Below are 23,325 nucleotides of genomic sequence, written 5' to 3'. Positions count from 1 at the left end.
GCAGCAAGCACTCCTGTTAACTGAATTAATCTCCAATAAATTCCATCCTGTCTATGCACAGCCTTGCATAATTGCTAACAAAGTTAACCTGGCTTGAAACAAAGAATGCAGAATCCATTCTGCACTCTACCTTGCAGCAATATTATAGAGATAGAATGTGTTTCCCTAGGGGTAATTTACACATGTGCAACTTTGTGCAGCCTTGCTTACAAATGGAGATTCTGGATAAGATTTCACTAAATATGCACACTAAGAAACACTTAATCTTATTGAACCAGCTTTATTTTCGGGGGTGTATGTGTTTGTGCGTCTAAACTAGTTTAAGAGCTACATGAAATCTTTTCCCATGCGGACTTAAAACTTAAAACATAACATTAAAAAATATATATTCAAAGCTTTAGGCATAGAAAATAGTGGTTTATATCATACTAACCAGCATGTGGAGGGACGCGGGTGGTGCTGCGGTCTAAACCACTGAGCCTTAGGCTTGCCAATCGGAAGGTTGGCGGTTCGAATACCCCGCGATGGCGTGAGCTCCCGTTGCTCGGTCCCTGCTCCTGCCCACCTAGCAGTTTGAAAGCACGTCAAAGTGCAAGTAGATATCTGGTGTTTCCTGATAATCTGGTGTTTCCTGCTTCGCAGGGGGTTGGACTCGATGGCCCTTGTGGTCTCTTCCAACTCTATGATTCTATGATAAATAGGTACCGCTCCAGTGGGAAGGTAAACGGCTTTTCCGTGCGCTGCTCTGCTTTGCTTGAAGCGGCTTAGTCATGCTGGCCACATGACCTGGAAACTGTACACCAGCTCCCTCGGCCAGTAAAGCGAGATGAGCGTCGCAGCCCTAGAGTCGTCCACAAATGGACCTAATGGTCAGGGGTCCCTTTACCTTTTTAACCAGCATGTGATTACTAGGCCAAGATATTAGCACCCCAAACTGAAGTCCACTGCACCAGCTTAGTGGTTAGTGATTGCTTATGTAACGTCCCTGTACAGTTTGCAACACTCAGGAGAACTGGTCCCCTCTGAAATAATGTTTACTTAAATTTTCAGCCACCCATTTCCTATGAAGTTACTCACACTCTGTAAAGAAGAGAGCAGAAGATCTAAAGATACCCAGAAACTTCGCTCCAGCATTGCAGTGTAAGTTGGAAAAAAAATTGTAACAAAGCAGAGGGATAGCTAGGGAGCTATTAAAATAACCTAGTGCATTGAGGAAAGAATTGTCATTGCATTTGTGTAGTGGCTTTGGGGCGGGGGGCACATGAAAATGTAACGAAAAGCTCACCTCCATTGTAAAGCAATCTTGTGATTTCACTCTGTTCTGTTTTTTTAAGAAGTGTCAATGCATTGTTATCATACTGAATTTAGAAGCACCTTTTATGAGTACTGATTCTAAAGCAAATACTGCTAACCAAAACATTCCTAGTCTGTTGATGTATGGCCTCAACCATACTCTACAGCAGTGGTTTTCAACCAGTGTGCTGTGGTGCCCTGGGGTGCCTTGAATGATAGTCAGGGGCAACACTGGCCCCTTTCCCTCTTTCCTCCCCTCCCTCCCCTGATGCCCTCTTGTGTCTCTGCTTCCCAAAAGCTTGCACAGCTGTTTATTGCAGCAGCCCTGGCTATAAGCTCCCCAGGCAAATGGTGCCTCTGGGGTTGGTCAGGGGGTGCTTCCCAGGCCCCTGTGGGGCAGTGTGAGGAGGCCTCTCTCTTTGAGGCAGGGGAGAGACCAGGGTTGGCAGCTGTGGCTGCCCAGAGGACTCCCAAGGGGAGGGGAAAGGAGAGAAGGCTGAGGGAACACTCCACAAGGGGGAGGGTGTTTGAAAAAGGGCGAGTGGCTGCCAGCTCTGCAGGCAAGGGGTGACATAACTGGGTTCCTGAGCCCCACAGGGGTGCCGCAGAAAGAATGCAGTTGGTCAAACAAGCAATGTACTCAAAAAGGGTGAAAACCTCTGCTATACAGATAGTCCCCACCAGCTAAATAGGCTAGCTACTGAAATAACCAACATTCTGAGGTCTTTGTGGGACTTGATGGGGATTTCTAGAACCTTGCTGCTAATGGTTCGCTTGTTTTAGTAAGGTGCTTCTCTCAAGTTTGTTCACTTCTTTAATGTAGCAGATCTGCTGCCATCATAGTTGATTGATTGATTCAACTGAAGAACTAGACAACACTTGCTCTGGGTTTTTTTTTTTAAACACATAAAATTAATCCTTCTAAGTGTGTTATGGAAACTTTTGAAGTTTCTTTTTTAAAAAATATAAGACTTCTTGTTTTTGCAGTCCTAATAAGCAGTTCTAAATCCCCCCCCCCCCCCGATACCAGCTTTCAGATGCATGATGAGAGAGAGACATGGCAGACAGATTTGTTAAGCTTTGTTTGCGACATTCTCTGGGTTCAGTATCTGTCCATTCTCCTGCTCTTTGTAAGGATATATAGGCTGAAAATCAGCAGTACTTCTCTTGTGAAACTTCACAGTTTAGCAAATGCTTATCTATTGTTTTATTCAAGAGAACTTCTTTTTGTAGTGTCAGGTGTGTATATAATACCGGCACCTTTTAGTTTTTAAAACCTCTTATCTGGCACATCTCGCTCCAAGAATGGTTTCCAAACTCAATTCCCCCCCCCCCATGCATATATTTCTGCAGAGTTTGTTGTGACCCTGATAGAGTGGAGCAGAGGGCTTCTCTACATTGCACATCCTTTCTGGACTCAATAATACAATTTCTCCTCTGTGCTAATATGAAAAAACCCACTGATGAAATAACATTACTTATTTTTTTATAAAGGTTTTGTGGTCTGATCCAGTTTCCAGGCAGCATGAGAGAAAAAGTTCTGTTTCAGCTCCTCCTCCTCCTTTGTCATCCATTTCCTGTTGTAAGTATTGGAGATGTTGGTTAGGAACTTGGAGGTGTTGATCTTTTATTGCTTGTGTGAATCTCACTAAATGTAATAGCTGGGCAACTTCATGACTATTTGCATTTCTTCTTCCATAATGTGTTTGTAAATCACTACCATCTTCCTTAAAGAGTGCTCTCAGTTGGAATACAGAAAGGGGAGGTATGAGGAGGTAGGGAAAGTAAGTTTTATGAATATAAGGGATTGAAATTATACTTGTTGTTGTATGTGTTTTGTATGTATTTTTATTGTTTCTGTTTTTTGTTTTTTTCTATGTTATATAAACTTTTAAAACTTTAATAAATATCTTATAAAAAAAAGAGAATGGCAAGAAGAAGAAATCAGAATAAAAAAATAAAAAAAAGAGTGCTCTCAGTTTAGCAGTTGGGCTCACCTCAGTCCTGTTATTTAATGCACAGCAAATAACCCAGCTTTAAAGTCCACTCTTAGACATATCTGGCTATTGAACCAGTATCCTGTTTTCTGGACCTACATAGCTGAAAGGTAGAATGACTGTGTATATTTAATTTACTATGCTGGTTGACTCTGGAATGCATGTGTATAGAGCAAGCAGTACATACAGATATGAGTGTTAACTGTACCCTAGTGCTTTAGAACCTGTGAATTTCTGGACATGCTACCAGGGTGGTGTTATCCAAACATTTAATCTCTTTAGAGTAATTGAAAGCTATTCCTTTTTCTACCTCCAGATAAGAAAGGCAACAGCCAGTAATGTCTATGAAATGCTCATAACCTACAGTGATATTGCTGAACCGGATATTATAGAGGAGGTCATGACAATTCTAAGTGACACTGACTGGTGAGTTAATGCAACCACACCTACAACCTTATGCTGACTCCTAACCCTTGACATTTAACCCTCCATGTTGGAGTGCAGATACAACCAGACAAATGTGTGTTACAATGATGACCGGGGAGGTTTGATGCCAGTTTCGATTCACATGAATCTGGAATACTAATTTCATTTGATGCAAGGAGTGATCTTGAACTGCATTTGCTTATGTTGTAGATTTATACACCACCTTTTGAGCTAATAGACTCCCAAGGTAGCTTATACAATTATATAATACAAAACTATTAACTCCTCTCCTTCAGTGACTGGCTGCTAAAAGAAACACTCGAGGGTGTGTAATGTTACTGTTGAGGCCTCTTCCTATCTCTCTAGCATTTTTGCCACCATCATTGCTGTTCTTAAGGGCTTCTAGTGAGACCAGAGCAATTAGTTTCAGGCAGTGTTTCTGAAGCTGGGCTGTCACTCCTGAGTGGGGCTTTTCCACAGCTCCTGGCTTTCTGTGTGTGGTGCGCAGTGAAGATATACTTGGGGAAGGTGGCATTAAAACCTCTCCCTACTCTTTAGTTACGGCCCTTATGGAGCCTCCAGTGAGCTCAGAGCAGACAGCTTATAAAGTAGGGAATTTAAACTGCATTTATGTTTGCTTAGCTTCTGGACTACTTAATTCATCATAGGCTTACTTATCCCATCTTGGAATGGGTTGGAGTAAAGTTTGCTAACTTAAGTATTTGTGATGTGATAGACTTTGAATCTGTCCGTATAACTTGATGCTATTTTCCCTCTCCAAACAGGGATGCAGAATTGTCATTTCTGAGGAAGAAGCGCAACTATCTCTGTGACTTAATGAAAGTGCCCAAGCCACAACTAGTAGCTAAGGTAAAGTTTTTAAAGGATCCATTTAACTGACCGTGAATATTTTTGGGGATTCTTCCAGGAAAGACTTGTGACCTGCACATTTAGCAAAGCCCACAATTTCAGGGCAGGATATTCAGAGTTTTGCTTCAAGCCTAGCCCTCTTTAGTATGTGCATGTGTGGAACTGCCAAAAAGCAAGTGCTTTATAGCTCCCTTCTATTCTCTTGAAAGCATTCCAGACTTCTGGTGCTTAGCTACTTGAGCATGAATTAATACAGTGCAGCTGGCTCCAAAAGCGGGCTTAAATTCCACTCTGAATTTTACAAGAAAATATGAACATCATAGCATGTCTCTTAGATCCCAACTTTAGTTCAAAGAGAGGAGGCTAGGTGATTATTTGTTCCAAAATAATTGCAGAAGCACCAGTGAGAGTTTAGTAAGTCAAAACATTGATATGTGCAACCCAGGTATTTGTAGCAGAACTCATGGCTCCTTCATGCCCACCCCTCGTCCTGCTACTGGACTACGCAAAACTAAGCCATGTGAGCTTGGCTTAATATTATTGTATGAACTGGGCCATTAAAAAATCTTTATTTAAATTTTCCATGAACAAGTGTATATATATATATATATACATATTTTCAGCCAAAATAAAACAGCAGAAAATGAACAATCAATGACCAGCATTCATTTGACAACCATTCATATATTTGAGTTGTTTGACAGCAGTGGTGGACTCTCCTTCCCTGGAGGTTTTTAAACAGAGGTTGACAATGGCTATCTGTCAGTGATTCCTGCTCTGCAGGGTGGCCCTTGGGGCCCCTTCCAACTCCGCAATAACCGTGACAAGAGAAAACAATACGCTGTTGCCATATTCTCTGTTGTTTCTTTTAGTACCAAATTTCAGCGATGCTAATTTGAGGTTTTAAACTAAAATAGGAAAATACTGACATTCTATAAAGTGGTATCCCATTCAGAGTTGCTTCTCACACTTGAGATTTGAAAAGTGCGACCTGTGTGTGCGTGCCCATCTGCTCTTCACAGAGTAGTTTTGAGTACAGTGGTACCTCAGGTTACATACGCTTCAGGTTACAGACTCCGCTAACCCGGAAATAGTGCTTCAGGTTAAGAACTTTGCTTCAGGATGAGAACAGAAATTGGGCTCCGGTGGCACGGCAGCAGCAGGAGGCCTCATTAGCTAAAGTGGTGCTTCAGGTTAAGAACAGACCTCCGGAACAAATTAAGTACTTAACCTGAAGTACCACTGTAGCTGTATCCAACCTGCAGTGCTCGCTGCAGTTGTTTACATTAATGTAAGGTATGTAACCTGTCCCCAATATGCACTTAATTCCAAGTTTCTTTGTGCTGAGGTTTATACTGCTTTCAGGAAGAAGTAATGTCCAGGCAGTTACAGTGACACATGGCAAATGGGACAGAAATGTCCTACAATATGCAACAGGAATACAACAATACATTAGTGTTCCTGGTTTGGTGGAGGGCAAAGTGGTTGCGCAGCAGCATCAATGGAGGCATGCAGTGACGAGTTGTTGCTCTAAGCCAGAACTGGGGTTTGTTCTCTGAGGAATGACTGGTGGTGATAGTTTAAGTATGATTCTATTTGCTGGTTGTGTGTGTTTGTGTTTGCCTCCCAAGTGACGATGGAATAGCAATTACAAAGAAATATTCAAGTTAAGATTTAACTAGGACAAAAAAATGCTGGGTCCTGAAAGCTGTTTTGCATTTCCTCGGTATCAAAAGATTTGAAAATGGTCCCATGGCTCTCTGATCTAAGACTGACAGCCACATCTGCATCTCTTTGTGCTGTAGCTGAAGGCTTCTCTCTCCACAAGCTGGAGGAATTTTCACACAAGGTTGATTCCCTACTACCCTATTTTTCAGAGGGAGTGTATGAAAAATATGCAAGTGCTATCCAGCTTTCAGAGCTCACATTTCACAAAGAGAACCACAGAATGCCTTATAAAATAAGGAAAGAACATTTCAAGTGTGTATCTTTTACCAAATCTCTTGACCTTGATTCACCTTTTTTAGCGGGGTGGGGGGGAAGCTTACAGTTGAATTCATTAAATAAACTTGTAGCCATGAAAGACCCCTCTCTTAAAGAGAAGTGGTCAGAATGAATATTTTAAATAACTAGTAGTTTAATAAAATGGCATATCTTGGTATACAAAAGTTGCTACATATGCAACTTACGTAGTGCTCCAGCTGCACTCCACAATGTATTGGATATCAGCAACTGGAGCTTACATGTGTTGCTCTGAACAGAGGTAATAGATAATTTGTAATAATATTATTGGTATTGGAGCTGGGCGATAAATCAAGGAATCATCTGGAACTGTTATGGCTTCTAGATCATGATATTGGCTTCACACTTTTTGAGCTGCCAATGCATCATGGCTCTACATACAGCACTCCTCACTCCCGTCTCCCTGCGTGCACTGTGCTGGCCGTGGCTGGGGAGCCACAACGTACCTGCAGCTCAAAAAGTCCAGCCATGTGTAGGCTGTGCGCCTGCTGCCGCCTCAGGTGAGCTGGAAGCGGGCTTCCTTAAAATACTCCACAGAGGGGTGGGTGGGAGGCTGCCTCCCACCAGTGGAACAGTTTAAGGAAGCCCCCCACCTCTGCCTCATGTGAGCTGGAGGGGGGGGCTTGATCAACTTGAGGGGTATGGGAAGCTGCTCACTTACTGTAGTTTTCGCTCTATAGGACGCACCCGACCATAGGACGCACCTTGTTTTAGAGGGGCAGAACAAGAAAAAATAAATCTCCCCCTTCCATTTCTCCTCCCGCTTCGCTGAAGGGGCACTGTGCAGCTCTCCCTCTCTTCTGAAGCCAGGAGTGTCTTACTTTCCCGGCTTCAGCAAAGGAACCCGAAGCAGCTATCCCTGAAGCTTCAGCGAAAGCAACATGAAGCCTCCGGAGCGTGGAGGGAGCGCTCCCTCTGCGCTTTGGAGGCTTCGCGTTGCTATTGCTGAAGCCAAGGAGCCTGCATTCGCTCCATAGGACACACACACATTTCCCCTTCATTTTTGGAAGGGAAAATGTGTGTCCTATAGGGTGAAAAATATGGAACCTTATCAAGCCCCTCCCCAATGTTCTTGCTCACACAAGCCAGAGGAGTGTGGGGCTGGGTTATGTATCTCTGCTCCTTCTTCCTCCCCTAAGGTGGGAAGGAAGAAGCAGCCGAGATACATTTCAGACATCATAATATATCAGTAAATTGTGGTATTTAGTCGCTGATATATCATGATGTTAAAAACCAGGTATCGCCCAGCCTTAATCAGTACTGATGTATAACCAGCCCTTCCATATTATTATTATTATTATTATTAATTTATTAGTTATACCCCGCCCATCTGGCTGGGCTTCCCCAGCCACTCTGGGCGGCTTCCAAAAGAATATTAAAATACTGTGATACATCAAACATTAAAAGCTTCCCTAAACAGGGCTGCCTTCAGATGTCTTCTAAAAGTCTGGTAGTTGTTGTTCTCTTTGGCATCTGGTGGGAGGGCGTTCCACAGGGCGGGTGCCACTACCATAAAGAAACTTAATTTGTTATGCATAGATTTAAGATGCCTAAGCTAACTGTTTGACACCACATCTGTGGAACTGAATAATCTATTTTGTTTCAAAATAAGCTCTTAATAACTCACGGCTCTTCCTTCTTTTCTGCAGAGCACATAATTGAAAACAGTCAATATAAGGAAAACAAGTTCTTCAGAGCAGTAGATACAACGGTGGAAAGAGCTACTGTCACAGCAACTTAAAAAGTCAGGATTGTGAAAGCGTCTTTTCAGAAGCTGTGCGCAGAAGGGGTTTTAAACTCAAATGTATGTTAACAAAACAAAAGTCGATATTTCTAGTCACTCCTTGATCTCTAACCACAAGATGGCAGTTTGGCCACATGATATTCTCTTGTCTTTCATGTTCAGTATGTATGCTGATGTTTTGTGTTTCTTTCCCCTGAACTGGATTAAACATCTATTGGAAAGATCATCCTACCAGCATTTCCTGTATAGTCCATCTTCTTCAGCTGTTAGCTTGGTTTACAGTGAATATTTAATGCACCAGTAAAGGCATTTTGTATGCACTATGGGACTTTATCCTGTCAAATGAAATTATGTACCACTGTTTTGTAAGAAGAACCAATGCACAACTCCAGTTGCTGTGCACAGAAGGGCAGCTAGCAGCCTTGCTGTATAGGAAAGAAGAGAAACACACACACACCAAGCAAAAAGGTTTGTTTGTTCGCTTGGTATGTTAGCAGAGCAATATGGCACAATGATGTTCAGGAAAGGGACTATTGATGTTCTTGGCATGTGTGAAGGGCACCAAAACAATGGGATCATAACCTAAATTCATTGTGTGATTTCAACTGGAAAAATGTTACCTCTATAAACAGGAAGTACAGCTGACTCTCCTGTCCCACCACCAATTTGATATGAAAACTCTCAGCCTGCCATACACTAACATTCTCTGGCAGTGTTCAGATACTGACTGTTTTAATTTAGTATATATTACGAATAATAATATAGCACCCTTCAGTTATATTCCTAGGGCACTTTACAAAGAAACAAAGCTAAATACCAGAAAAGCAGCCCAGAATGTTTAAAACTGCATCTGAAAAGCCTGGGGATATTTTTTAAATACAGTGGTACCTCGCAAGACAAATGCCTCGGAAGACGAAAAACTCGAAAGACGAAAGAGTTTTTCGTTTTTTGAGTTGCTTCGCAAGACGAATTTCCCTATGGGCTTGCTTCGCAAGACGAAAACGCCTTGCGAGTTTGTTTCCTTTTTCTTAAAACCGCTTGAAGAGGTGCAGTTGGGACTGACCGTGCTTCGCAAGACGAAAAGACTCGCGGAACGAATTAATTTCGTCTTCCGAGGTACCACTGTATCCTACCTGGAACTACAGGGGCAATAAGCTGCTGTGAGCAGCATCCAAAGAATGTTTTTGGAAATGTTATTTTCCCCCTCCCATTTTTGGCTATGCAAAAATGGTGCAAAATAAATTTGTCTAGACTGGAGAACCAATGTGAGCCCACCCTCTGGTTGGTGTCTCATTTTACATCAGTGAAAGGGTCTTACGCATGTAGCCAGAAGCATCTGATAAAGAGGAACAACCAGCAAGGTTATGTAGAAGTAGTTCTTGTTATCACAATGGACTTCACTACTATGGAACAGGAGGGCCCTAAATGACTAGTTATTCTCACAATGGGGGGGGGGGAATATAATGGAGACCGTTTCCAAGCACATTTATGTAAATTATATTCTAATTCTCACGTTCGACTTTTACCTAGCCTGAGGATAATGTGTAGCCTCTTTAAGCCTGCATATAAACCACATGCATCACACAGCATAGCAGGGCTTTACTTTAGAGGAGCCTCCAGCTGCCCCTGCCCATGCTGGAATTACACAGGCCCTCACCACTTCTTCATACATAGGCCGACTGTAAATGCACCCTTCTAAAAAACAGTGCAAGAACAATTGGGTGTGTGTCCCCTACAATGTTAGACATTTCAATGTGTTAGCTGGGGTAGGGTGGGGAATCCTCACAATTGTGGCTTGTCTCATTTCCCCCAATGTGCAGGTTGTAATGGATCAGCAGGATCTCATCCTGCTATTCCTTTACAATGTGTGAATAGTGCAAAGGAGTGACAACCTTGAAATGCTAGCAACTCTGTGGGAAACTCCTTCTGTACACCTTCAGATCAAGAGCTGCATTTACAGAACAGAGTTTAGCTTGTATACTAAGCTTTGCTGTCATTCCACCATCATTCCACCTTTTTTTTTTAAGGGAATACAAGTAGTATTTCACCTTTTAATTTACTAATACCTGTTTTGAGGAATTCCTTTGGAGGTGGGGGCAGAAACAGGCTAGCGTCTCCTCTGGTTTGTCTAGCAACATAAAGCCTTCCAGTGCACCACATTCTTCAGTTAAAATGATAATAATCCACAGCTTCCTTCAGATTCAACAGCTTCAAGTTTTCCTCAAACTGTCCACCTGTCAAATCCTGTCAAAACAAAAGATCAATTAGTTGAATCTGTCTGACATACTTAGATTTCAAAGATCCTTCTTTACAGGAGTGTATACGGTTGGTTTTCTTTTTGTTTGTTTGTTTGGTTGGTTGGTTGTAAGTCACTCTGGGTTGATGTGGGCAAGTTAAGAGATACCGATAATAGTTTGCTCTCTCTTCCTTCTCACCCCTCGCTTCTTTTCCTGCCCCGAAACTATGTAAATCCTCTAGCATGAAACCACATCATTTCCGTGATCCAAGCATACAATATTAATGTTTAGTCACAGCAACAGTCATTGTCAGTTGAACTGAGTCCAATACGGGTGTGTAGGATTCTCTTCCTAACATGCTGAGCTTGTAGGAACATTTTGACTACAATCACACTGCAAAGTCCAATAATTTAAGGACTTAAAACTTGAGCATTTCCCATTTCATGCCCTTTTACTGTATGGGGGATACCTGCATATCTTACTGGTACTCCTGAAGGGAATTTATTGTCAGTCCAGGATATTGGGGAGGGGGATGCAAGTCTGAAATAAATTTGATCCACGTTATAACCATTACTATCTATTAATAGAGGTTTCATTATTCCAAATAAGAAATGACCACAGAGCATAGCCAGGGGCTTCCAGCCAATGGGTCATATAATATGACCAATGGGTCATATAAATACTGGCTTATCAGAGCTCATCAGGTCTCCCATCCCTCTTGACCAGCGGTTCTCAACCTGTGGGTCCCCAGATGTTGTTGGACTACAACTCCCATCATCCTTGAGCTCTGGCCTTGCTAGGTAGGGATGATGGGAGTTGTAGTCCAACAACATCTGGGGAGTCTTGACACTTGCACATGCTAATGACATTGCTGTCCCCCACCTCCTGGACATATAGAACTCTACATATTCTGTGACCTACCCCATGTCCTTTATGGAGTAATGTAGGGGGAGGGAAGACTTACACTGCTTTGATGCTTTGTAAAGGCAGATTCCTTGTGCTTGAACAGTATCAGCATAAACCTTAGAATGTGCTGTAGCACAGTTCTGATCAGGCACTATCCCTTCCCGTGAATGACTTGGGGGTGGGATTCCATCTGTTGCAGAACAGGTAACAGCAAATGTCCCAGCACCTGATGTTCCGCTATACCCAAACAACGACGGTGGATTCAATACTAGGTAATAGGTAGGTCAAAGAGAATGCAAGGCCCTTAATTTGACCAGGAAGTGAGCAACACCAGCTTTCATGGTGATAGTGATTTCAACAGAGTGCATAAAAGCAAGTAGGATAGCGAAGGGTAGAGGTTAAAAATGGACAAGAGATGGGCTAAGGTGAAGGAAAATCTATTGCTATTACTGGAACTACTGTCTTGCAGATGAGGACCTAGACCTACGGGGGGGGGGGGGGGACAACAACCCAATAGCAGAACTACATTTTTGACCCACAGATGCTACTTTTCAAGCGACTTAAATAACATTCTGATGACAGCTCAACATATTAGTGATTTGGTGGATTTTGCATAATGAATGGGTTCTTTATTGAGAGCTGCTTTCACCAAGCAACTAGACTATTAACTCTGGCTACTGGTGATTCCTCCAAATCCTACCTACTGTACGAAGAGGAACTTTGTGCCTACTTGCCATCCTGCACAGTCTAATGTGATGATACCCTCCACCCAACCTTGTGATTGGCAAGAAAAGCAGATGACATCATTCGCAACTTCAGCGTTTCTCTTGAGCCTTTAATTTCAGGGTGCTTGTAATTTATGTTTCCAGTGGGATTAGCCTTAAATAATACTCCATCATTAAGATTAGTAACAACAAAGGAGCTACTGCTTCTGAGTATGAATAAAGGGTAATGTAACACTTTTGAAAAGTAGGACACTAACATGAAGCTATGCCTTAATTCGATAGTCCCAAAGTGCATGCAAATTCCACAGATGTCAGGAGAACATACCTGCATGGAAGCCTTTACAAAGCTGGATTCTAGTTGCTACTTGGAGATCCTACAGCAATATCCACCACTTAACAAAGCGTGTTCCCGTATTAAACCATGGCATGAGACGGTGAGCCTTCTCTCTTAACACAATCCTTACAGAGCTGCATACAATATCTTCAACCTAAAAACCTTTTGAATCACAGAATTCAAGACATTGTGCCACCTCAAAAATCTGCCCTATTATTAAGCTTCAACTGCGTGGACAAAGAACTGGAAAAGTTGGGTGATGATTGTGCACTTCTCTCTCTGAATTTGACCAAACACAAAAGGAGTGCAGAGTCAAACTGGATTAAGGGCAATAGCAAAAAAATATTCTGCTTTGTAAGTGGATAGACTTTAAAGACATGCACAATGAAACATGGAGAGCAACATTCTCTGCTTGATCCAGCTGAAACCCTTTGCCTTCACCCTTTGCTGAATACTTTTTTTACTGAATACCCAGTAGGGTGTGCACTGGGTAATTCTTCCTACCAAGGAAGACTTTAAAGAGAATGCCAAAACAAGCTAGCCAGGAGCTGCTTTCAGGATGGAAGGTGTGCCGCACAGCTGGCAATTGTAGAAGTTCCACCCATAGGTTTAAACTGTTTCCAAAGCAAACAGCCCAGGCCTTACAGCCATCCAAAGCTAAAAGAGAGCCTGTTTCTCACATCTTAACACATAATTTCTGACAGACCATTCATTCCTGGGGGTGGAAAAACCCTATTTCTCTCAGCCCAAAATGCAGATACTTGCTTCTGGATAATTTCGCCAGGACAGCCAGGTTCCCTCAAAGACAGAGTCTTAATGAGATTCTCCATTGCTAAGTATGTTATTCACAAAGACCTTACAACTTAGTGAGGCCTGCCAGTTTGGTGACACAAAGCCAGATAGCCTTGTGAAGTGAAACTCAGTGAAGATGAGAGTGTGGCAACATGACCAAGTCTGTTGACCTTTTAAAGCCTTGGTCACTCCCTGTCTATAAGAACAGAATTCAGGGATTCTCTACATGTGGTAGCCTATAATTCCATAGCAAGGACTCTTGATATTGGGGTTCCTGCGACAACTTACTCGCTGAACTAGACACAAACCAAAACTGGGGCAGAATGGAAGCAAAAGCTGTATTTTTATTAACAAACTCAACGAGGGATGAAGCTTGATGGTTTCACTATTAAAGGCACAGTAAGAAACACAGTTTCGGGTTTACACAATAACTTTACTTACAATTCCCCATACAGAACTTCTATTAAATCTATTTCATCCTCGTATGGCTATCCACTTTTACTCTGCCCATAAAACACCTCTAGCACTTTTCTAGGTTCTTTTCCCTCATGTGAGGAAACTGAACTGCTTTATTCTGCTTCAAAAACCCCTCAGCAGGCCCTGCCTGCCAGTTAAGCTGTCAAATTCTCCTTTTACCATCCACATCTCCTGATTGGCCATTTCTCTTCCCTGTAATGATTGACTAAGAGTCAATCACAAGCCCCTTTAAGTCTGAATACTGCACATTCTGTGCTGTCATGGAGGCACGCCACATACCTGGGCGAATGCCCATAAAATTGCACCCCACCACTCCTGTGGTGCAGCTCTGCAATCTATAGGGGTGCAATTGGCCCTGGAGTTTAGGGGCCCAGTTATAGACTCATACTAAACCATTAATAAAACCTAACAATTCCATTAGTCTCAGCCAGTGCTGCATTAACTATTTATAGATCAACACACTCCTGTGACCTTTTCGTAGTTCACACCCTTGTTACTACATGACAGTAATCTGGCATAGCTTCCACTTCTGAACTGGCAAGATAAATGGAGTGAGTGAGTGCCTAGTCATTCTGTGCTTTTAAGCTTCTACCGTAATTTCTGAGGCCCAAAGCAGATGGGGGGGCGGGAGGAGATGCTGAATAAAAACTGGCCGGGGGGGGGGGAATCTCAGCTACTTTCATACTGAAAAAGTATGTGACAAAACAAAATCTAGCCTATGATATTTAAAAGGAAACTTGGTGGAAATTATGCAGAAAGGAAGGGCGGTGGCAGGAACAAAAACAGTATAACTGGCACTTGGAAATTACGATTTATAGATATTAAAAATTATGTCCCCCTGCTCCCCTGCCCATTAGCAAGGGAGATTACGATGGAAGCAATGGCAGAGCACATGCTCTGCACGTACACAGCCTTAGGTATAAATCCCTGCCATCTCCTATTCAAAAGATGTCTTTGTAGCAGGACTCGGAAAGCCTTCCGCCTTTGCCCTTGAAGAGCCATTGCTTATCCCAGCATGTAGTGAGCAGGATCAGCTGGGTTCATGATAATCAGCAGGGTTGCATGGTTCTCATCCCTGGGCTTGGGGCTGCATAGCTAATGGATCGAGATGTAAAGTATTCCATGAGATCTAACCTGCAATGGAAGGTTTGGAAGGAAATGCACTTGGTACAGACACCTCTGCATCTGGACCAGGACCCTGCTAAGACTATATGGCTAACAACGCTGGAAGTGCTAGAGATGTTCAGGATGCACAAGGCTGGCTATCCAGGCTTCACTAGACCCTCTTCCCCAGGCACCTCCTAAGGAGTTATCACTGATTTCTATGTAATTAAGCAGTATAGTTTTTACTGTGGGTGGAATAACTTGATAAATCCGGAAATGGGGTGGCCATGCTGTGTATGCTTTTTAACCTACTGGTAGTAAAATATAAATGTGGCAGTCGCATGTGAATGCATAACCCAGATGACGACAACAACAACAACAAATCAATCAATCACTTGCTACTGCCTTCCACGTTTGGCACATTGCAGTTAAAAATACAGATGATAGATGTGACCAAATCCAGGACTGATTTGGGTCATGTGAGTGTCCTAGTATACCAAAACCATACAAGCTTAAGGCACCTGATTAAAGGTCAGATCAGAGCTTTCCAAACTTTTCATGTCCATTACATACTTTTTAGGCATGCATCATTTTGTGACACAGTAATTCAATTTTACTAGCAAACTGGAGGTTAAACTAACCCCTTTCCAGCCCTGGGAGGAGCATGGGGAGCATTCACGCAAGGTACCTATACACTGCAGCCAACACACTTAACGTGTCGCGACACACAGTTTGGAAAGCTCTGGGTCGGATCATGCAGCGACCAAGGAGACTACAAGGTTAAGCTGTATGATACATGGCCCAGTGGGCATAAGCAGGGATCAAACAAAAGGAGGGTAGAGAAAGCAAACACCACACGGAATCTGGGGAATGTTTTAAAACTGAAATTAACAACTCACACCACCACATCTGCCAAAAATATTTTAAAAACCTAAGTCCTCTTTATCTTCATCTATCATATACGAGCTATGCTGCTTCTCATCAAATGAACACTTATGTGCAATTCTGACTTTATTTTACTACCAGAGAACTCACGTCTCTTCCATCTGCAGCAGTTTTAGTACTCATTCCCTTTCATTAGTATGTCTCGACTTTTTCAGAATCCTCTCCAGGTTGCCAGCATGTTTCTTGAACTGTGGTGTCCAAAATGGAACATTGCAAAGCAACTGTACCATTGCTTGCCCAATGCAGCAAAGTCCTGGTTTGCAATACTATCTCCTAGATAAGACGCTGAAGTTTAAATGCAGCTTATAATGTTTGCAGCTTTTGTGCCGCAACATCGCAGGGCTGAATCTGGCTTCCCACTACTCATTGAATAAGGCTGCCTGCCTGTGGCATTTTTCCCTCTTTTGCCCCTCTCCCTCCAAACACTCCCTGCTGTCCTTTGTCTGCAGGGCTCACTGTGTGCTGCATCTCCCCCTTCATCTCTTTCAGGAGTGTCAGCAGAGGCTGGGGAGGAGGAAGGGCTCATGTATTTGGGGGAAATTAAATACACAGCCGTGTGGTGGGTTTGTTTTTCATCTCCTCTTTCATATGTGGCCTGTGCAGAAACGAAAGTTCAAGGGGCCCAGAAATACATCTCGGTCTGAATCCTCGGATTTATCCTTAGCCTGCATTATATCACCATAGAGCAACAAAAGTTCAACTTCTCTCAGCAAGTTTTAACCAGTTTAGAAACCATTTCCTCTGCCATCAGGCCTGCAAAGAGGGGACTCTTCCAACCCTTAGAAACCACAAGTCACTTCTTCTTGCTGGTAAAGAGAGGCGGGATGAGGTTTTCAGCTCAAACTGGATGCGAAGCAAAACAAGGTCTGCTTCATGCAAAGTGAGGACGGAGGGGAAACAGAAGAAAGGCATTTCCAGTTGGCAAGTCATATAGCTGCTGTGAAGCGTTTTTTAAAGGGGAGTTTAAAAATTCCTGACATGAAATGCAAAGGGTAACTCTCAATGCAACCAAAGTTTTAAGCAGTAATCAAAAAAGCGCCTTCTTGTTGTGCATTCTCTGAATTGACCTATGCTCATCTCCAAGGCATTCTACCAATATTCGATAACCATCTGTGTCTTAGTATACTATTAATCACGTTTCATAGGTGATATAAACAAGTTTTTCAACATTTTATAGACAAATGATTAAAAATTTGCATTAAACCAAACCAAGGTGATGGACAATATTCTATGTATGTATACATAAGAATGAATAGAAATTGGCGTTTTTTGGACATCAGTGTGGTGTGAGGGTGGGAGAGGCTGTTTCCATGAATTTCTGCAGGCTCCCAGAAACAACATTTGTCCTCTTCCCACTTCTCAACACCCATTCCACTCTTGCAATTGCTGGCCACATGACCTGGAAGCTGTATGCCGGCTCCCTTGGCCAATAAAGCGAGATGAGCGCCACAACCCCAGAGTCGGTCATGACTGGACCTAATGGTCAGGGGTCCCTTTACCTTTTTAACCTTATATAATGCTCCGAGTGTTCAAAGTGCTTCACATACACTATGGCAAATGAATCCTGGACAGCAGGTATACATTATCCCTCATACTGCAGAGGCTGAGAAATTGCGAATTGCCTAATGCTATGCAGTGAAATTATGTCTTTTATAAGACTTGAATCAGGGACACTTGCATCAGTTCTTACCTAGGAGGAGGAACATTTTGGTTTAACTCTACTACCTGCCTGCTGGTGCAGGTCTGCTTGGCAACATCAGATGAAAAATAAGCTGATCCAGTTTAGGTGAAATGTTCAGAGTGGGGGGGAAGGGCACCCCATCTATGAGTAGCAGGATAATTTGCACAACGTTAACTATCACATCCCCATCACTAAGGAGAGATATGCAACTTTAATGAAAATCATCACCTTGCCAACAAAGGTCCGTATAGTTAAACCTATGGTTTTCCCAGTAGTGATGTATGGAAGTGAGAGCTGGACCATAAAGAAGGCTGATCACCGAAGAATTGATGCTTTTGAATTATGGTGCTGGAGGAGACTCTTGAGAGTCCCATGGACTGCAAGAAGATCAAACCGATCCATTCTGAAGGAAATCAGCCCTGAGTGCTCACTGGAAGGACAGATCCTGCAGCTGAGGCTCCAATACTTTGGCCACCTCATGAGAAGAGAAGACTCCCTGGAAAAGACCCTGGTGTTGGGAAAGATTGAGGGCACAAGGAGAAGGGGATGACAGAGGATGAGATGGTTGGACAGTGTTCTCGAAGCTACTAACTTGAGTTTGACCAAACTGCGGGAGGCAGTGGAAGACAGGAGTGCCTGGCATGCTCTGGTCCATGGGGTCACAAAGAGTCAGACACGACTAAACAACAACAGGTAGTGGTTTCCCTCTCACAGTGCAGGGCAAGAATTAAACCTCAGAGGCCATGTAAATCATTCCTCCCCTGCTGATTTCTCAAGAAAACAAAACAGATTTTAGAGCAACCCAGGCAAAATTGTAGTGGCTAATGACATAGCTTCCTTCACCCACCTTAGTGTCACTATTCACGAAGTTAGGAAAAGACACCTTGTAACACCAGAAAAGTGAGTCCTAAAATGCATCCTCTTAAAAAGAGATGTTTTTATTTCATTAATGCATGCATTTTTATTCTCCTCTTCAGTAAAAAAAGAGGACTTCTAGAGCAGCTTACAAAGATGAGAAATACCATAAGACAGTCCCTGGGCTTATGATAGAAAAGACACAAAAGGAAAAAGGGGGTTGGGGGAGGAAGGACGCATTATTTATACAGAATTGGTTTTTTTGAAAAAATGCAACTGCAGCTGCAGCTCTCAATAACAAATGAGTTTGCTTGGGTGAGTGGTTTTGATATGGTGCTTTTCTAGGTAATTTAAAACTTTAGCATTCCTCTTTCTGTGTGTTTCTGACATGACTGAGCACCACTTGAAGGCAGCAAAGAACGCCCTGGCTTACCAGGTGGGCTTCAGTCAACAATAAATATAAAGCCAGTAGTGGTGCAGCCCTGGCCCAAACCCTCAATTTCACACTTCCTTTTACCTGCCAATATGAGGACAAAAGATTGCCCCAAGTTGGGACAAACGAAACCAAACTAGTAATAATTGTGTGCTTTATTGCAACTGAAAGCACAACTTTTAATTTGGTGTGGATTCCACACGCTTGCCTTAGATAATGAAATTATACTCACCAACTTGACACAAATAATGAAAGGTGGGGAAGCATCTCTGAAATGTAGGATAGGGATTCTGGGCTTGGGATTTTCCTGCGGAGAGAGAAGCACGTTTCTTGTTAGCTTATATCCCATAGCTGCATTGCAGCCCACTAAACTGAATGGTGTAATTCCTGCCCTAGTTTGGGTTCTGTGATCGCGAACTGCCCTGTGCACTACAGTGGTGCATTCTGCTTGTGCCTCTTCCCCCTCCTTGGCTCACATGCAACAGTTTAGTTTTGCTCTCCCTAGCTTATCCTCACCGGAGCTAAGTGGAAATACTCCTATCTCCAGCACTGTCATTTTGAGAGGAACCAGCATTTAGGGTTCCTACCCACTCCCATAAAAAGATAGAAATTATACCCCCATAGATATCTCACTTTCCTCAAAATATTGTTTTAGCCTCTGCATATGAAGTCCTGGTCCCTCGTTAAGCAGGCAGCAAATTCCCATTGATGCCAGAATGAGCAGAATCCAGCCCCAGAAGCAGCATCCTTCCTTTCGCTGGCCTAATTTATTGACATAACAGAAGCTAATTCACAACCTACCTTCTCTCCCCCGTCCCACAAAAAAAACCCCACCCGGTTTCCCCTCTTCTACTGTATTAATTTTACAGCCTCCCATTCAGGGTAACTGTCTGGCAAAGAAGAGGAAAAGCAGCAGGAACTGGATTTCCTAGTGGGAAATGTTCTGTTTAGAAATTTAGTTTTGCTTCTCATTCTTCGCCATTCTGTATTTCTAAGGCAATCTTTTCATTCTGAATAGTTCATTCTCTTCTGACTATTCACTCTCACCCAAGATGACAGCCATTCATAAGGAGAGTGAAGGCTGCCAGCTAGTGTTCAGGAACGGGACAGAGAGCCCTTCATTCTACTATGGGCCACTGATTTGGTAACAAACCAAAACCTCCATTTCTTTGTAAGGTTGTTTAGAAAGCTGCGCTAAGCCGGCCAATAATCTCAAATCAATGTTCATATTACAAGATTAAATATCAGCTTGCATGGATGTCCCCTTGCTTGCCAAATGCGCTGTGGGATCTGTTCCCATCCTGCAGCCCTTCTCAGAATCTAGCTCAAGTCTAGGATCTCATGGGCTTAGAGTCCTTAGAAGCCAAATATCTCTTTCAAAAAAAGCAAACCACCATCACCACCACCTCCCGCCTCCAGGTTTCATGACTGGCAAGACCAGCTTGGAAAAAAATATAAGCAGTTTCTGCTCGAGTTTAGAAACAGGAGCCGTGTGTTTCTTTCTAGTAGCTGAGATGATTCCCCCCCCCCCCTTTTGACATCTATCACAAAGTACCCTACCATTTCCTTTTCTACTTCAACAGCTAAGGGGCTGACATATAAATCCAAATTCTACAGTGGTTCCCAATTTTGCAGCCCAAATAAAGCAGGCAACATAGAGAATTTTAGCAATATATCCCAATTTGTATATTTAAATGCAACAGCAGTTACGTTTTCTGATTTTGTATATTTTGATGCAATAGCAATTACGTCTTCTGAGTCTAACATTTATGCTTCTCCATGAGGGATTTGCAACTTCTCTCACAACTATATTAAGAGTTAAAGAGCTGGTGATGATGCATTTTTAGACATTGTTCCTCCACAGTGATTAGACAGAAATTCAGAACATGCATTTATCGGGACAGCTACCAACCTTAGATTCTTCATAAGTATAAAATCCTTTTGAGATTTTATTTGTATCCACATCACAAAATGCAGTCACCTAAAGGAGACCAGAAAGAAAAAAAATTAGGGCAACAGTTGATCAAGTGTTATTTAGCAACAATGGGGATATTGAACCTATTTCATTTAATTGTTGCACACATCTCTCTGTGTGTGTGCATGCGTGTGTGTGCACGCACACACTACTAGGCTGTTTTAATAGTAGTACAAAACAACAGTTCCATAATAAGTGAGCGTGAATCACAATGAGCAACAATTTGCTTGTATACAAGAGTCACACAGCAATGAGCATATTTACTTGGATAACGTAAGCAAGTCTAGAGGCAGGGGTGTCTGTAGGTGTTTAAAATTAAAATTAATGAACCAAGCTATTTCCTCCATGCTGTTGCCAGGTCCTAGTGAAAGACACCATGTAAAACACAGTACAAGTTAAGGCTACAATGATGGGCAGTGATGACAGGAACTGGCCTTTAAGTTATCTTAACTATTGCCCAAATGTCAGAGACCATACACACAGCGCCCCAACCAAGTTGCTAAAAAATGGTCAAGATCAACAAAATTTCTCCTTCCACACACTACTCCCATGGGCATCTATGCCCAGCTTAAAGTGGCCACTTTAGCAGTTTAAAATCCATCTGCTAGCAGGATGGAAGATTGATGAGCTCTCAACCCAGAGCCAAGAATATTAGAAAATGTATTCTGAAAAAAAGCAAAACCGAGGAAAGAGAAGCTACATCTATCGGAGGAGGGAATAAACTGTTTCAACTTAAAGTTGGTTCTATCAAAATCGTATCAATTTATTGAAAGCATTTGTATATTCGCCTTTCTGGGTTGTTTTTTTTTTTTTAAGCACACACAACTTACAACGAAACAGTAAAGCGATTAAGATGGTGTGATAACTCCAAGATGGAACATGATGTTTTTGCAGAATCACACAGGGATCTACAAAAAAAGTTCAGTAATGCAGTATTTATAGATCAGGCTAAACAAGATGTGTAATAAAGGGTGCTAACAGCCATCTCTGAAGTCTTGCTTTGCCATCTAGGCTTGTATGTTTAGTATTTATTCACTCAATTTTTTACCTTATTTATTGCTGTAGATCTGACCGAGAAGACGACTTATAATAAAAACCAGAAAATAATGAATATAGAATGCAAATAGTGGTGTGTTTGGTTAAGGTTTGTAGTACCTGAATAAATAACAAGAAACTCCCTTTTGACACAGGTGAAAGAGAAGCCTCCAATTTCTATACAGTTTTGCTTGGATTAATGGTGCACTTTTTTTTTTTTAAGGGCCAGCACTTGTGAAACACATCATTGTTATTCCCATTTTCACATAGGAAGAACTGAGGCTGAGAGATCAACTTGGCCGCAATCCAGGCCTCCCAGATCCAATTTACAAAACTGAAGTTAGAGCACTAATATTTGGCATAACATTGAAAAAAACAAAAACCCAACATAGCACTTGATGACTATTTCTGTCAGTAAAAAGAAGTGAAAGCAACCTACAATACACAATCAGATGTATGAAAGTCTAAATATGAGGCCTCTGTATGCATAATTTTCATTCTTTGGTAGCACAGAAACTGTTTAAAATAGTGCACAAACAGTCTCGGAATAGGTACTTCCTGCACTAACCTATATCCCACATGGGTGGTCTAGTCTTAAGATGCTTATTTTTGTGCCATCACTATTTACCTTTTAATTAGAAGGGGGGGAAGAGTCATGTAGCAAGAATTTATGCCTAATTGTTTATGCAATAAACAGAACTCTGGGTAAGGGCTTACACAAACTGCTAACTTGAAAATACTAGGATTGAGCTATACACTTTATTTATTTCCCTCCCATCAGTAGGCCCCTATGTCTTTTATGAAGACTGCATGAAGTATTGCATAATATATACCAAGAAGGCAAATGTTCTAACAATCAGAAAACACAATATTCCAGGGAAAGGGTCATAATTCCACAGCTCCTGCAATGCCTATACGATCTCATGTTGAGTGAAAAACGGTGTCTGGTATATTGAGCAGACACTGCTCTTGGCAGACACCAATGAGCTTGACTGCCTCCGGTCCAACTGCAAAATCATCTGAAATAGCCATGCTTTTGTGGGGAGGGGAAGTGGAAACCAGGATTCTAAATCAGAGACAGGGAACCTTTGGTACTTCAGATGTTACTGGATTACAGTTCCCATCATCCTTGACTATTGGCCATGCTGATGGGAACTGGAGTCCAGCAGCATTTAAGGGGACCAGGTTGCAAACTGTCTGCTGCAGAAGAAACTATGGCCATGTTTTCTTATTGCCCAGTCCAACTTCCTTCCATAATCTCCCCACCCCTTTTGTTTGATGTGGAAGGATTCAGGAATCAGGTACATATATATGTGCATGGAAACCCAGGCCCCATGTGCACTAGCTGCTCTTGAGATAGTCATATGATTAAGTGTAAAACTCTGGAGAGTTTTTTTCAGCCAGTTCAACTGAATGTGCATAGCTCTTCAGACTTTCAATGTAACTGCACGAAGATTGTAAGAGTAGCTGGTTG

At 42.3% G+C, this 23,325-nt stretch overlaps 2 protein-coding genes across 5 annotated transcripts in view; one reads left to right on the top strand and one right to left on the bottom strand.

The window, feature by feature from the left end:
- TBCD (tubulin folding cofactor D) overlaps positions 1–8,583 on the top strand; it is a 131,139-nt gene extending 122,556 nt beyond the window's left edge. For all 4 annotated transcript variants that reach the window (XM_083597675.1, XM_083597674.1, XM_083597672.1 and 1 more), the window contains exons 36-40: positions 1,051–1,140; positions 2,788–2,875; positions 3,607–3,716; positions 4,502–4,586; positions 8,258–8,583. In XM_083597675.1, the coding sequence (XP_083453801.1) occupies positions 1,051–1,140; positions 2,788–2,875; positions 3,607–3,716; positions 4,502–4,586; positions 8,258–8,266 (382 nt within the window). In that variant the 3' untranslated portion in view covers positions 8,267–8,583. The remainder of the gene's footprint in view (positions 1–1,050; positions 1,141–2,787; positions 2,876–3,606; positions 3,717–4,501; positions 4,587–8,257) is intronic.
- Positions 5,136–23,325, bottom strand: part of B3GNTL1 (UDP-GlcNAc:betaGal beta-1,3-N-acetylglucosaminyltransferase like 1) — a 163,695-nt gene continuing 145,505 nt past the window's right edge. Inside the window, exons 11-16 of the mRNA XM_083597761.1 lie at positions 20,754–20,822; positions 19,074–19,148; positions 9,486–10,596; positions 8,102–9,240; positions 5,830–7,885; positions 5,136–5,631 (exon numbers count right to left, since the gene is read on the bottom strand). Coding sequence (XP_083453887.1) covers positions 10,516–10,596; positions 19,074–19,148; positions 20,754–20,822 — 225 coding nt within the window. The 3' untranslated portion in view covers positions 5,136–5,631; positions 5,830–7,885; positions 8,102–9,240; positions 9,486–10,515. The remainder of the gene's footprint in view (positions 5,632–5,829; positions 7,886–8,101; positions 9,241–9,485; positions 10,597–19,073; positions 19,149–20,753; positions 20,823–23,325) is intronic.

The sequence above is a fragment of the Podarcis filfolensis genome (assembly GCF_964270895.1).
Source record: "Podarcis filfolensis genome assembly, chromosome: 2".
Lineage (NCBI taxonomy): Eukaryota > Metazoa > Chordata > Lepidosauria > Squamata > Lacertidae > Podarcis > Podarcis filfolensis.
The sequence above is the reverse complement of the archived record's forward strand: the minus strand, read 5'-3'. Positions and strand labels throughout refer to the sequence as shown.